The sequence below is a fragment of the Lacerta agilis genome, chromosome 8 (genome assembly GCF_009819535.1).
Source record: "Lacerta agilis isolate rLacAgi1 chromosome 8, rLacAgi1.pri, whole genome shotgun sequence".
NCBI classification, from domain to species: domain Eukaryota; kingdom Metazoa; phylum Chordata; class Lepidosauria; order Squamata; family Lacertidae; genus Lacerta; species Lacerta agilis.
In genome coordinates this window covers 56,677,948-56,693,935 of record NC_046319.1, presented here as the reverse complement: position 1 = coordinate 56,693,935, position 15,988 = coordinate 56,677,948, and the positions used below count along the sequence as shown (strand labels likewise).

General features: G+C 44.4%; 1 protein-coding gene across 1 annotated transcript in view; it reads left to right on the top strand.

Moving 5' to 3' along the window:
- The window catches only part of CSMD2 (CUB and Sushi multiple domains 2), a 512,122-nt gene that overhangs the window by 393,841 nt on the left and 102,293 nt on the right, over window positions 1-15,988 (top strand). Inside the window, 11 exon segments of the mRNA XM_033157666.1 lie at window positions 682-695; window positions 697-771; window positions 773-802; window positions 804-845; window positions 847-877; window positions 3,120-3,182; window positions 3,185-3,225; window positions 3,227-3,258; window positions 7,053-7,240; window positions 12,996-13,190; window positions 14,436-14,552. Coding sequence (XP_033013557.1) covers window positions 682-695; window positions 697-771; window positions 773-802; window positions 804-845; window positions 847-877; window positions 3,120-3,182; window positions 3,185-3,225; window positions 3,227-3,258; window positions 7,053-7,240; window positions 12,996-13,190; window positions 14,436-14,552 — 828 coding nt within the window.

Here is a 15,988-nt window from a genome sequence, read left to right as displayed (position 1 = left end):
TGCAGAGGGTACTCATTGACACTGAGCTTGGCCTAAGACTGGTATGCACTCTAGGAACTTCTCTTGAATGACAAGTGACACGTTCAGTGTCTAAGATACACTGTTCAACAATGTCAGGCTATGGAGGAGATACCTGAAAGGAGAGTCATTTTCTCCAGCTCAGGATTCCCCACATCTGGACTGGAAACCAAACCAGGGAAAGCTGTGGCAAGTGGAAGCCCCGCTCTGTTGGACTAGGCAAGAATAGTAAGCCTGTGTCCTGGTATATGCGGCCCAGGCAATCCATAGGATTTATTACTGTGCCTGACATCACATGTGCTTCTTATTCTGATGGCCCTTATCCCTTTGCTGCATGCAGGGAGCATTGAGCACCTCCAGTCCACAGTACCTGGCTTGGCCCTTTCTAGGTTTAAGCCATGGGTGGGGAACCTTTTTCAGACCAAGGGCTGCATGGATAGTGTTGGATGGGCCCAAAAGAAAAGAGAACAAGGCACACAAATGTGAATTTTGCCCTTGAAAAGTAGCCTTGTTTCTACACACACTTGCATGCCCACTCTCTATCCTCCCTCCAGCCAAGAGGTTCTCCACCTGTGGTTTGAAACTGTGGAATCATAAGAATGGTTAATACATGAGAAAACGCTGTTGCCTTAGTTCACTCACTTTTTCTCTTCTTGTTTTCAGTGTCCACTGCCACACTCCTGCAATGACCCGGGTGTCCCACAGACGGGAGCCGCAGTGGTCGACAGCAAGGAGGCGGGAGACTCCATTGTTTTTCCAGTGTGATCACGGTTACGCCCTGCAGGGGGAACGCCAAGATCAGCTGCGTGCAGCTTGAGAACAGGTTGTTTCTGGAAACCTGACCCCCCCACCTGCCTAGGTAGAGGTTTAACTTGGCTCCCTCTGAAGTTGCCCAGCCAGCTAGAGACAGTCACAGTAGAACTAGCAGGAAAAAAGAAGTGCTTTAGCCCAGCTGGATCGCTTATTGTTTCTGAGAACTTAGTGTGGAGCAGGGCCAGAGATGCAAGTGAAGTGATCTTTTCAATCTAGTGTAGTAGTAGTAATAATAAATGCATAAATTATTATTATTATTGTACATTGTAGCAGAATATTATGTGAAATAGGAACTATTCTAATCCTACTGTAGAATATATTGTGGTTTAAATAAATATAACCTGCATCTTGAATATGGTTCTGGGGGGGGAAGATAATCTATATTATATTACTTTTGGTAATACAGTTTGTATGCTTTTTATTTTTATTTTTTAAAAAATATGTTTCACAGAGGTCTTTCCCCTTTGAGCGGCAAGTCAAATGAGTTGGGAGGGCAGGAAGAGGACCCAGTAACCCTGGCATTGTGAAGCTGACAATCCCTCCCAACTTCCAGGATTTTGTGTTGCAAAGAGAAGATTGTAGTTGGTGGAGGGGGAGCATTTCAGTGATTGGAAGGAGTAAATGTTGGGGGGGGGGAGGGAATGAAGAGCACAAGTGCTTTTGTCAGCTGCCAACCACTATTATTTTCTTCACCAGAATGGGCCAGTATGATGCTGTGCTATGAGGTGCCATCATTCTGGGCATTTTTCCAGAAAGAAAATGGTGGGAGCAGTTTGGGCGAATTCCACACCACCCAATTTCACTGACTTTTGAAACGGTGAAAGAGGGAAGAGCGGTGTTACCCCTCTTTTTTTCCACCAAACCTGCCTCCCCGTCCCCACCCCAAGGCAGCCAAAAGTTAAATGCATGCACACACAGGTCCACGCTATATTAAAATTGTCATGCCAAGTACACCGAAGCAATAAATGTTCAATTAATGGCCTAATTAAATGTTAGCTGTCTGTGTCATCCTCTTGTACTTAATTTGTATTTATAAAATATAATCCCAAGCAAGGGAAATTAATTAATACCCTTTCATTCTAAAACTAATTTAAAAGAAGGACAGGGGTTTTCTGTTTCTTTTCTTTCTTTCTCTGTTTTCACTGGAGGGCAGCTTATGGGTTTCATCCCTTTTTGAGTGACTAACTTGATCATTTGATACCCGACCCAAACCAATCGTAGCCAGATAAACTACTGCTTGGAATGCTTTAGAAAGCTGAAGCTATATATTATTTTGGCAAACATGCTCCAAAAGGCATGGAAATGCCTTATGGCTGGGTTCAGGACCCTGGACAATCCAGATGTTGTCATGGGTGAGTTGGCATCTGTCAACATCTGCTGGGCCCATCTCTGCCTTATAAGGAAAAGAACTGTAAGGAGGCAGAAGGGCCACGTAACCCTTCCTATGAAAATCCCTCTTGCCGAGACCATCTCACCCCCACAAAACCTCAACTGAACTCTGCTTTTTTTCCTGAGTTTTGAGCCTCTCTGGTTGGAAATCATTTCAAGTCATCCAGAGGAGCATGTTGTTGGAGGGGGAAATGTCATTAGCAGCAAACCTAGGAAAATACAGGGGTTGTAGAGGAGGAAAGCCATTCCTAAAGTTGCTAGGTAATACTCAGGTCCTTAAAAGGTAAAGGTAAAGGACCCCTTTCAGTTACAGTGAGGGGGAAAGTATTTGATCCCCTGCTAACTTTGCCCGTTTGCCCTCTGACGAAGAAATGACCAGTCCATAATTTCAATGGTAGGTTTATTGTAGCTGTGAGAGACTGAATAACAACAGGAAAAACCCCAGAAAACCCAGAAGACAAAATCAGAGATTGATGTGCATTATAATGAGTGAAATAAGTATTCATCCCCTACCAACCAGCCAGATGTCAGGCTACCTGGTATCTTCACTGTATGTAATGAGCTGAGATTAGAAGCACCTGCAGTAAGGGAGAGGTCTTACCTGTAATCCCAGCTCCTTACAGTACCTGTACAAAGACACCTGTCGACAGAAGCAATCAATCCAGCAGATTCCAAAGTAGCCACCAAGACCAAGACCAATAGCTGTCCAAGGATGTCAGGGACAAGACAGTAGACCTGCACAAGGCTGGACTGGGCTGGACTGACCTCCTGAGAGGCTCAGTGGTTTTTCCAAGCCTGAGAGGCTCAGTGGTTTTTCCAGTACCTGAAACAGATGCCTTGCATGTGTGCATGACAAAGAGGCTCTGAAAGATAAGCCTCATGTATGCCTTCTCTTATAGCTCCCTGTGGTGGGATCCTGACTGGGCCTTCAGGAGTGATCTTGTCACCAAACTACCCAGAGCCTTACCCCCAGGAAAGGAGTGTGACTGGAAGCTGACTGTCTCTTCCTGATTATGTCATTGCCTTGGTATTTCACACGTAAGTTCTCCCAGTTTCTCTTTCTTACCAGATAAGGATGGGAGGGAAGTGCCTTCTTCAGTTTGCTGCTATACTTTGAAATTCACGCTTCACCAAACTGTGTGATGCAAGCTCTCTAGTGTATATGAGGAGAAAGCATTCACAAAATCTGAATATTAGAAGAAACAATTACAAAAATGCATTACAGGAGAGGGAAATTGCTTGCAAACATGCAAACATTTGGCCAAAATTAAGTACAAAAAAGCCACATATATTAGGAGAAATACACGTGGAAACAGGAATTTCATGTGAAGTTTTTTTTTTAAGAACATGCAAACATATTTGAAAATGTGGCAAACTGATTTTAAGATTGGAAAAATGAAAGAAGAAGAAAAGGAGCAACCCCCTCTGTGCTAATCACAATGTATCTTCTCTTTTATCCTGGAGGCAGAGTTTTAGGGTTCCGAAGTGCCTGGTGCTGCTTGAGGGGCACCACCAGTGCTTTAGTGATCTTACGTGATTCTGTATTCAATTTCCAGACTTGGTTCTGACCATAGTGCAAGTTCAGTTTGACATATTTTTCAGTGTGCATATTTCCTTTTCTTTTTTAGGTGTGCATGAGTGTATATGCAGATTGAGGAACACACCAGACATAAAGGAATCTTGATGTGATTATATGCTCACATCAGGAATCTTTTTTGTGTGGTGGTTTTAATCCATGTGCTCATGCGCATCTCTTACCTGTGTAGGGAGGGAAAGATACAGGTTGAAACTGTTCATGACCAATTCCAAAATAATTTTTTTAAAGAATGACTTCTATAATAAACTTCACATTTATTGCAATAGGGGGCGGGGTCATTAGCATTAGCAGTCCTCCTTATAAAATTGGACATCTGCCTTTCTGCGTTGGCCCTACCTACAAGTATGATATCCTCAGTCACTGACTTTCCCCACTTAGATACATAGATGCATCTTTTCTGTTATTATTTTTTTGCAAATTCGAGCAAGGAGGAAAACTGGAATGAAGCTTGGGGTTGTTCCTATTCTTCTTGTAGATAGAACATTGAAATAAATCAAAGATGGGTGTCCTCTGCAACACCCACACTGAAAACTGAACGCCTTTCATCCTATGAGGCGTTTTTTAGCCACCATCCAAAATGGCTGCAGGCATTTGCTAGAACTTCAGCTGTTAGAAAAACATCCTTACTGACAATGCTCTGAGATCAGACAAAGAGCTTTGTAACATTGGTCAGATTTTTAATTCTGCTTTTGGCAGGGTGAAGATTTTGTCAACAATGATAAATCTTTTTGGGTGTGAGAACATTCCTCATTGTCACGGTGCAGATTTTTGTCAACAGTGATAAATCTTTCTGGGCAAAAACATTTTCTCAGCCTAACTTTTGAGTTCAGTTTCAGCTGTTGCAAACTTGGAAATGGAGTGGGAAATAACCAAAGGGTTGTAAAGTTGTTTACACAGATATGCTTTGCTTTTTCTTGGAGTATTTGTTAACCAGTGTGTTGCCAGCTGTGATAAGCACATTAGCCCAAGTTGAAACCCCAGCTTGTATATCCCTATTAAGGCCCTAAAGATGCTGTTTTGCTCCCCCTCTCCCCTCACCACCTCATTTGCTGAAGTGAGAACAATGGGATGGGAGGCACAGTGTAGATCCTGCTTTGCAGTAGTAGCACTTTACAGATCCAATAGGAAGCCTTTTCTACTGCCTTTTGCTGGCAAGTGACAACTCATATTTTCTTACAAGTATCTGAACCAGTGGATAATACATTTGTTTACATATTCCATATATATATATATATATATTATATATATATATATATATATATATATATTTGTTGTTGTTGTTGTTGTTCAGTTGTGTCCGACTCTCGGACCCCATGGACCAGAGCACGCCAGGCACGCCTATCCTTCACTGCCTCTCGCAGTTTGGCCAAACTCATGTTAGTAGCTTCAAGAACACTGTCCAACCATCTCATCCTCTGTCGTCCCCTTCTCCTTGTGCCCTCCATCTTCCCAACATCAGGGTCTTTTCCAGGGAGTCTTCTTTCTCATGAGGTGGCCAAGTACTGGAAGCCTCAACTTCAGGATCTGTCCTTCTAGTGCGCACTCAGGGCTGATTTCTTGAGAATGGATAGGTTTGATCTTCTTGCAGGTCCATGGGACTCTCAAGAGTCTCCTCCAGCACCATAATTCATATATATATGGAATTGGACTATATATAAATCAGTATCCTGTCACTATTTCCCCTCATTTTGCTTTTACTTGTGTATCAGTATATTGTTGTTTTTAATGTGATGAGCCCTTTTCATGTAAGTAGCCACACAAAGGGCCAACACTGTAATGAAGCAGGGGAATAAAGGACTTTGCCACTGTCCTCATCTCCAAACTTCCATGTCTCCTGACTTCGGTTGCATTGGGGGACGGCAGTCTGATAGGTGAGGTGGCTATACCTAGGGAGTCTCCTCGGCATGATTTGGAGCCTTGCACAAATTAAGAGTTCCATATTGTGTGGAGGATCCTTTGCAAGGACATCGCCTCCCCTTTAAACTTTGGCCAAACACGTGGAGCTCAAAGGAGCAGGGCAGGGCAGATGCATGGCATTGGGGTGTGGTTCAGGAGGCCCAATCCTATTCCTCTTCCCCACAGCATGCCTCCATATAGAGGGCCAGTGACTATAGACTCCATCTCAGTTCCAGCAGATTTCAGGCCCTTTCTGGAGCTGGTGTTTGTGGTATTCAAGGTGTTTACATTCTGAGGCTGCATTTTTTAAAAATCAAAACATTTCTATTTGATGGGCAAATTATTATTATTTTCTATCTCATGTTGTAAATCTTAGCATAACCATAATAGAACCTCCTATCCGGCTACCGTTCCATTTTGCAGGCTCTGAGAAACCTCACAACCATTCACTTTTACACCATGCCAGCAGATCCCATCAGGTTCCATTGGCACAATGAGTTTGTATTTCTGGAGCTTCTGCAATGGAAGACCTTCCATGTTAATGCATTTCCCCCTTTTCTATCTTGAGTCACGCTCCCAATTTCAGTAGAGCTATTTTATCCTACTTCCAATTTCTCTTTAAAAAAAAAGTTAAGTTACCTCTTGTATGACGCAAACTCTTATGTGACCCATGGGGTTTCTCTCTACACTCAAGAATCCAAGTAAAAGCTATTTCAGACTTGGTCGTTAATTGCCATGGTGATGTTTCAGTCATTGGTATATTTGGATTTGATGCTATTTCGAGCAAAACTGAAATTAAGTTTCAATTTTAGTTGCTGTTGTTTTCTTCTCCCCTATTTGAGCTTGAATTTTTATTTATGATGTTTATCTTATGGCTGCTGGCTGAAAACGATAAAGGTTTGCTGTGTGTCATTATGTTCTGTTTTGCATGGTGCTGAACCTAGGCCACGGGGCCAAATGCAGCCCCTTCTCTTTGCTTCTCAGGACTCTGAGCTACACCCTGTCCTGGTCCTGCTTTGTGCCCTCCATGAGTACTTTGCTGTTTGGAATGTGACCTTGGACTTTGGTTATCCCATTCCCTTGCCTGCATAAATATGGGTGTGGGGTGTGTATAATTCTCTGGCTTCTGCATGGCCAAGTGTAGCCTTCTGTACAAAGCTAAGTATCTCATACAACCGCTCGCCGAAGGTTGCCCTCAGACGGACAATATTTCCAACTCCATTTTAGTTTCACTTAATTCTAGTGTCACTAACTGAGAAATATACTTGGTGGCAGTGGTGGTAATGGTAATAAATCTAACACTTCTGGGTTTTTCCCCCCTTCCTACCTTCTTCATCAGCTTCAATTTGGAACCAGGATACGATTTCTTGCACATCTATGATGGTCCCAGCTCACTTAGCCCCCTTATTGGGAGTTTCTACGACACTCAGCTACCCGAGAGGATTGAGAGCAGCAGCAATAACCTCTTCCTGGCCTTCCGGAGTGACGCCTCCGTCAGCAACATGGGATTTGTAATCTATTACACAGGTGTGTGTCAAATTCTAGGAGATAGCTACATTGTTATTATCTCTCTACCATTTTTTTATCCTGCCCTATCTTTCGCTACCAGTCCCTAGCCGCATTTAATTCAGCAGACATCTATGTTGTATTACCATTGTGGGCAGCGAAGCCTTGTCATGAGCATTGCAGGGGGGGGGTGGCGGCAAGGGGTTAGAGAGAGAGGCGTGCAAGAGAGAGTGAGAGGGAAGGGAGCTTGCTCCATGGATGAGGGAAGCAACAGAAAGCAGTGGGGCAGAGGACATAGGAAGCTGAGTTAATCCATTGGTCCATCCAGCTCAGTTTTGCCTATACTGTTGTGTGCATGCACACGAAAGCTCATACCAAGAACAAACTCAGTTGGTCTCTAAGGTGCTACTGGAAAGAATTTTCTATTTTGTTTCGACTATGGCAGACCAACATGGCTACCCACCTGTTTGGCAGTGGCTGTCCAGGGTTTCAGGCAAGGGTGTCTCCTGACACTACCTGAAAATGACATGGATTGATTGAGCCTCTAGTCTCATGTAAAGGCAGCGTATGTGCACATTTAGAAGGAAAGCCCATCAGAATTTCAAAACCAGGTTTAAAAGAATGATTGCAGCTTCATGAGCAGTTTTTGTTTTAAAGGAAATATTAAACACTGTTGATTTTCATGTATAAACCTGCTGCCATTTAGCTGAGAATCACACCGTCTAACATTTTCAAAGGGGGCAAGGGAGCAATTTATTTTTTTAAAAAACAAAAGCATAATCTCCTGAGTGGATGCCTGGTGAGGAACATCTGCAGAGAGAACGAAGTGGGATGGTACAGGTGTTAATATATTCCATCTTCTTTCCCCTTCCATTTCTTCTTTGCATTTGACTAATCCCATCCCGCATTTGCAACCCTTCAAAGAGCAGAGCATGCCCTTTGCCACTTCCTCTCAGCTTTCAGCCTCCAGAGTACTTGGAGAGCACTGGGGGCCGGGGGGGGGGTTAACCAGGTGCACCACTCTCTGTGTTGCAGAAGGATTAAGATTTGTTCGCAGTGCCTGGGTTGTTAGCTCTCTCTGGAGGGAAAGGGTGGGGGGGGAAACCTCTCTTGACTTAATGCAGAATGCACGGGTGTCATTCTTAAAAAGGAATTTGGATGTTCTGACCTCTCTCTCTCCCCCCTTCAACTCTGGCTTGTTCAAAGGGAAAAATAACAAGAAACTTTGCTCCAGAGTCAGACCCCTCTGTGGTGAAGTTAGTTCCATTTGAGAATTAATGTGGTGTGGCTGTTGAGAGAATGAACTGTAATCTTGAAAGTCCCGATTTCAAGTCTCACCTGAGCCCCATCACTCCCTCTAATAGCAAACTGGGTTGTTGCATGCTGACAAGACTGAGAACCAAGAAGGAATTAAGAAGATCCCAGCTGCATTAGAGACTGCTCCATAGGGCAATGGGGCATTGTCCCAACCAAGCTCCAACAGTCCCCAGGGCTGGCCCAGGATGTATTGCCTCTTGAGGATGGTGATTCGCTCCCAGAGAATCTGTAGCTCTGTCTTACTCTCACTGTCAACACACACAAAATCAGTTATGCTTCTCAGGTTTCACTAGGGCAGAAAGGATGACTGTTAAACTCACTGGACTTAAGCCAGTTTAAATACGTCCTGTGTTTTGTATCAAACTCTACCCAGCAGAAGTCTCATTATTCACACCATAACTTACTCTAGGGTGACCCCTCTCTCCCCACCCCACTGCCCCATCTATGCCACCTGTTGCCGATTCTGTTTTAACACGCTGTCAGCCTCTCTTTCACTTCTTGAACATGAGCCTTGTGTGAGTTTGGGGACTGTTAATCTCAGGATAAACTAATCTGTCAGCAAGCCCCTGGTTAGTAAGCCATGTTTTTAAAACAAAATAAAATAAAAAAATTCCTTCCAGTAGCACCTTAGAGACCAACTAAATTTGTTCTTGGTATGAGCATTCGTGTGCATGCACACTTCTTCAGATACACGAAAGCTCATACCAAGAACAAACTTAGTTGGTCTCTAAGGTGCTACTGGAAGGATTTTTTTTATTTTAAATTTTGTGGGGGGGGGTTGTTTTGTTTTGTTTTGGTTTGGTTTTTTTAAAAAAACAAAGCTCAATTATCGATTATTTACATCCAGCCAATTAAACCTGTTTAGCTGTTGCTCCTTTTAGGCATTCGCTTAGCACTAGCTTTTAAAAAAGGCACCCAAATGATTACAAGGTTGAAACACCTTCAAAATGAGAACAAGCATGTGGCCACTAGTGCTGATGCTTGGAGTGCTGGTGATGTCCTGACCCAGGATGTTGGTCTTTGTAAAGCTGATGGTGAGGCTGAACTCCCTGCATGGTTGTGCAAAATGGTTTATGAGCCTCTGTAGAGCTTCCTCTGAGTGCGCTGTCCAGGCTGACCACGGCGATCTCTCCCACCAACAAAGGCAACCCATAGCACACGTACCATATGCCAATCAGGTAGAGATTATAACTCATAACTGCTGGCTCCCGCATTGTTTTTGCTGCTTTTGCAACACCGAAGTGACCTCTCCCAGGCACAAGCCTGGGTGGTGTGTATGGAGGTCCTGGGCTGCCCAGCCAACAAGATCCTCTCCCTCTTGGCCTCATGATGTGGTCCAGAGGAAAGGAAAGCAATACAGCTGACACCAGCTTGGCTGCAGGAGTTGCTGGAAGGAGGCATGCAAGATTACAGCCGCTCTAGGGACCTCAGCTCTGCATTTTTGGATGTAATGGAGCCATGTCACTTCATTACACCAGTGAGGGGAAATTAAAGACTGCAGCAGCTAAAATCGAGGGTTGTGAGAGGCAGAGCCATAGCTCAGTGGTAGAGCGTCTTCTTGTATGCAGAGGCTCCCAAGTTCAATCCCCAGCATCTCCAAGTAGGGGTGGGAAATATTTTGAACTGAAATCCGGGAGAACTGCTGCCCCTGATTGTAGATGAAAATGAGAGGATGGACCAATGATCTGACTCAGAATAAGGCAGCTTCCATTGTTCTTAAGATATGAGGGGGGTTGCTGTCCTTTTTTGTGATTCTTTCTAATGCGTGATTCATATATATATAGTACTTAGATAAGTTTTTTATCACAAAATGCTCAATTAAACATGTATTTTATCTCAGTGTGCACATTTCCCAACATATTATAAACACTTTTGAGCCACAAACTGTATCTCAGCATTCAGAGAAGTGCAAAATCCTGAAGGATAATTACTGTCTGATCTGCGTATTGGTCCAGGAGTTTGCAAATTAGGTCATTTTGCTTCAAAGTGCAGATCAATTGACATTCTCCTCCATCTCCAAGCTAAAGAAGGAATGAAAGTGAAGAGAGAAGACATCTCCATGAAAAAGCTAAGGGGGGTGGGGGGAAGGACAGTTGGTCAAGGAATATCCCCCTCCCCACCTCTTTTTCCAGCAACAAAGCACAACATTGTGCAGTATGGATGCATTTCATTTTTTTCTCAAAGGGAGCGCAGAGGCAGAGATCAAGAGGAAGACCTAAGATGCCTGACAGCTGAGTGGGAGGCAGAGTGTCAAGCGGTAGCTGCTTCAGCTCCTTACATGAAAGGCACCACGGCTCTTCAGAATAACAAGCGGGGGGGGGGGGAGAGAGTGAGAGATAGAGGCACTGAATGGTGGCAGGAAGCCTGTAGGGGTGAGAGTTTCTTTAGCGTGGAGAAAGGGCCTGATAATAATATCCCTTAGAAGTCAACACTGCAGACAAGAAAGGCAACATTTTTATTTTTACTTTGTGGCTTGGGGCTGGAGTCATCTGCAGGGAGGCTTTCACTGCCTATCATCATCAAGGCAATCTCTCTCTCTCGTAGTCAGAGGAGGCTGCTCCATTGGGGCAAATGGGGTGCCGTCCCACCAGCTACAGTCTTCCCTCAGCTATTCTCCACTCGCCTGCCTACTTTCTTACACCCATTCCAAAGGGTGGCTCTAGCTGTCAGCTTCCTCCTCCTCCTCCTCCTCCTCCTCTGTGTCAGTGTTTCCTCTTGTAGAACTCAGCAGGGATGCGGATGGGGGACAAAACAAGACTTAGTTGTTTTTTGCCACTCATTGGCTCTCTGGCTCCACCTTCTGCTGGGCTCCCTGCCTTCAGCCCTTCCAGTCCCAAGGAGATGGAGCTGCTCCTGGTCACAGGTTTCATCCGTGCAGTGCCTTTCTCATTCATGTCATACAGCAGCTCCACCTGATGCCATCGTCATGGCTTGGGTGCTCAACCCTGTCTCTGTGAATGAACAGGAAGCAGTTGCTTTTTCAGATTTCCTGACCCCCAAACCATATACCGTAGGACTTGATAGGCCCAAACCATCCTGAATTGTAGTCTGAAGCAGTTTAGAAACTTGTGAAGCCTTTGAATGCTAGTAAGAGATGTTCTGATTTGCCACAATATTTTGGCAAGGTTTGTAGCTCAGTGGCTATGTTCCTACCTCCAGAGGTGGGATGCTTCTGAATACTAGTTGCTGGAAATCATGCATGTGAAAAGCTGCTTGCAGACATCCCATATGGATCTGGTCAGCTGCTGTGAAAACAGGATACTGAACTAGATGCGTCTTTTGGTTGATGCCACAGGGCTCTCTTATCATCTATAGTTAGAGATGGGATAGACTCCTATTTGAAACCCTGGAAAGCCACTGCCAGCCAGTGTTGTCAATACTAAACTGGATGGGTTGTCTGACTTGGCACAAGGCACCTCCCTACATTCCTGAGCCTTCTGACATATCCAATTCTCACTTTCTTGTCTAATGACAGTGATCACTACCCAGATCCAGAGACCCTTGCATGCAAGTTGTTGAATGAATATGACTGTATGCATGGATTTCTTCACATCCACCTTGGAACAGGTGGTTGCTGCCAGCGTGTGAGGGCTGAGCTCAACAAATTTAGAAGGTCAAATGGTTTTGAGGAAACACTGCCTTAGAGGTTTCCTATTTTGGGAATATGGTTTCTGTTTGTAGTTATTGGAAACTCAGTTGAGGCTGTAGATAAGCAGAATGAGCTTAGCTAATGGAGCAGAAGCAAGTGGCAAAGAAGATGAGGTGACAATACAGTATCTGACTTTTTACACCTAATAGGGACATAAGATATTTGATCTTTTGAGGGAGAATAGGTGAGGTATGGGGGGAAGTGGTGGGTTTTTGTGTTTTTTTAAAGAACCATGACAATCTAATTTCAGGGCACATTTTCTTATTGTTCCAGGGCCACGCTGTTCACAATTAAAATAAAATACAATAAAAAGCCCTGGGCTTTTAATGAGCGATTTTCAAATGACAAAAGCTATGGATTAATCAAAGCCCCTAATTATATTCCATGCATACAAAAATCAGGAGGAGATGAGGGGAGAAAAGAGAAAAGGAGCACACTTTTTCTGGGTTCATCCCCCCCCCGAATTATTTATATATAAATTGAGACATATTTCAGTCCTATGGAGGTCTCTTCAGAAGGAAAGCCTGATGGAATTCCATAGGGAATGTTTCTCATTAAGTGTGTATAGCAGTGTGTATTGCCTGCATAAGCCTGATGGAATAGAAAAGTTTTCAACAGGGATTCAAAGGCTGAAGCCTGCTGAATCCCTGTTCCATAGGTAGTCCGTAGGTGCTCCATAATATATTTTCCATAAACCATCCTGCATTCTTTCCTAAGAGGATCCTTCGGCACTTTGTTTTATTTAGTAAGACAAAGCAGGGGTGGTCACTAGCAGTAAACAATTAACATCCTGGCAATTTATTGTTCCAGAAAACCCCAGAGAATCTTGCTTCGATCCTGGCTCGATTAAGAATGGCACCCGGGCTGGTAGCGAGTTGAAACTGGGATCCACTATCACCTACTACTGCGGCAGTGGCTATGTGATTGATGGGGTGTCTACCTTGACATGTATTATGGGAGGAGATGGGAAACCTGTGTGGAACAAACCAAGACCTACGTGTACAGGTGAGCAGGGTAGAGTGGAAGTGGACTTCTTTCTATTTAGTTAGTTATCACCTTCTGCACATATGTCTCAAGGCAACGTACAATAAAAACAGCTTGAAAACGGTTTTAGATAGCTGGTATATTTTAAATAAGGGACGCGGGTGGCGCTGTGGGTTAAACCACAGAGCCTAGGGCTTGTCGATCAGAAGGTCAGTGATTCAAATCCCCATGGTGGAGTGAGCTCCCATTGCTCGTTCCCTACTCCTGCCAACCTAGCAGTTCGAAAGCACATCAAAGTGCAAGTAGATAAATAGATACCGCTGTGGCGGGAAGGTAAACAGCTTTTCCGTGTGCTGCTCTGGTTCGCCAGAAGTGGCTTAGTCATGCTGGCCACATGACCCGGAAGCTGTAAGCCAGCTCCCTTGGCCAATAAACAAGATGAGCACCGCAACCCCAGAGTTGTCCGCGACTGGACCTAATGGTCAGGGGTCCCTTTACCTAGATTTTAAATAAAACAATAGATACAAAATAGGCACTTACGGCAGAGACCCGTTCATGCAGTTGGGAAAAGCTGTCAGAACAAAAAACGTACTTGTTTGTTTCCAAGAAGTGCAAATACTGTATACCTGTTGTATCTCTACAGAAGTGCTATTTCACAGAGTAGACAGCCACACTGTGAAAGCCCTGCTCCAAGTTACTGTGGGACTAGCTTTTGATATCTTTGAAACTTGCAGAAGGAGCTCTCGCACAGACCTCAGTGACTTACTAGATATAGAAGGAATAATTATATATAAGGAAAAATTCTATCCTGCAGCTCCTCCTCCCAAAGCTGCCCAGGGCAGCTTCAAATTGCATCATGTGAGCATTGGCATTGCACGAGTACAGATGGTTATGCATCCAAAATCACAGCAGAGCAGTTCAAGCAGTTGCCACCCATGCATACCCCACTCCACATCTCAACAACCCACATAGTTCAAGATGCTGCTCACAACAGCTTTTGAGATCAAACAAACCCTACATCACGGTGATAAACCTTCCAGTTGATGGCACAAAATTTGTAATGAAATATGTATCAGGCACAAGTTCTGCTAAGGGTGGATTCCTGTATTTCCTTAAAGAGATACTGCAGGGTTCCTACTGCTTGCTGGGCATTGTATTAAGAGAGTGCATTGTCCAACATCTTTAAAAACAAAAGGGGAAGGAAAGAGAAAAGCATGTGGTGCAGGACAGACAGACAAATTGATTGTTGTTTTTCACCCATTCCAGCACCATGTGGCGGTCAGTACACAGGATCAGATGGTGTCGTCCTGTCTCCAAACTATCCTCAGAACTACACCAGTGGACAAGTGTGCCTGTATTTCATCGTTGTTCCCAAAGACTATGGTATATTCTTGGTGTTCACAAGCCCTGGTGGTTAGATTGCTCACGTTGTTACAGTTCCCGCCCAGCAGATGACATCTTTGTTTCCTGAGACAGGAAATAAAAGTGCCACTTGATGGGAGAAGTATAATAAGAAGCAACACGATTGGTGATTTTCCCTCTAGGAGACTATATTCCACTGGTCCTTAAGGCTGTTGGGAGGAGTAGTCCGAAACACCTGGAGGCCACCAAGTTATTGAGGACTGGTCTAGTGGAATATTTTAATTCCACTTTATAGTGGAGAGACCCAAGGATTAATTTTAGATGTGTGGGAGCGGTGTGGCCATTCACTGATGTCAAAATGGCACTCATCAGTTCAAAATGTTATATTGTTTTTCTCTGACAGAAGAGGATTGCCATATTGTCAAGATTAGTTTTGCTTTAAAGGACATGAGGGACAAGGAGTGTGGTTTGAGAAGAAAGCAAGGGAAGGAGGAGCCCACTAAAATCCTGTGCCCCCAAAAACCTGGAACCAGCCATGGAGATTCAGCTCCCCTCCTCAGTGGCCCAAAGTTTTCAGCCAAGAGTATTCAGTGGAGAACTAATGCAGGAGTCTAAAGCCTCCACTCTTTGAGCTCTAGAAATCTTTAAATTGTCCCCTGCAGCAACACTTTGTTGGGGAAGATTGATACTTCCAGGGTTACACAGAACAAGGGTGACCAATGTGGTGCCCTCTTGATGTTGCTGAGCTACATCTGCCATCATACTTGACTGTTGCCGGCTATGGCTGTTGGGAGCTGGAGTCCAACACCAACATCTGGAAGGCACCAGGTTAGCTACCCTTGCAGCGTGAAATCAGGACTAGCATCAGCATGTGGCATCCTTGGGCAGTTTCAGGTACTTCAGCATCTCAATGGCACCTACCTGGAATTGAGAGATGCTGTGATAGGCCTACTGTGGAAAATTAAAAAGGTGACTTTTCTCTTGACACTTGCTGGAGACTGCTGCCACCCACCACCTCCAGATAGGCCTGCCAATGTGGCCCAATGGCTTAGGAAGCACCCCACCAGGGATTGCAAGTCCCATTGGCCCCAGCCAGCCTGGCCATATGATGCAGGGGCTGATGGGAGTTGTAATCTAGCAAGCTCAGGAGGACACCAGCTTGGACCTATGGAATATAGCATTATCCAGGCTTCACAACTTGTGCCACAAAGTCTAACAAGAAAGGACTGTGGAGAAGCTTCCTTGGAGATTACCTGAGGGGGCATCGGGAGAAGATTGGGGCTCCCTGCAGCATTCCAGCGCAACAGCTGATTTTGCAAAGTTCACAAACATTGCCGCTGGCTTCACTGCTGAAATTTCCTAACAAGAGAGCGAGGCACTTGTGAATCTGTAAATGGGCATTTACAAGCTGCACATAACAAATCTAGCATGCAAAAAAAACAAGCGACAACAACAAG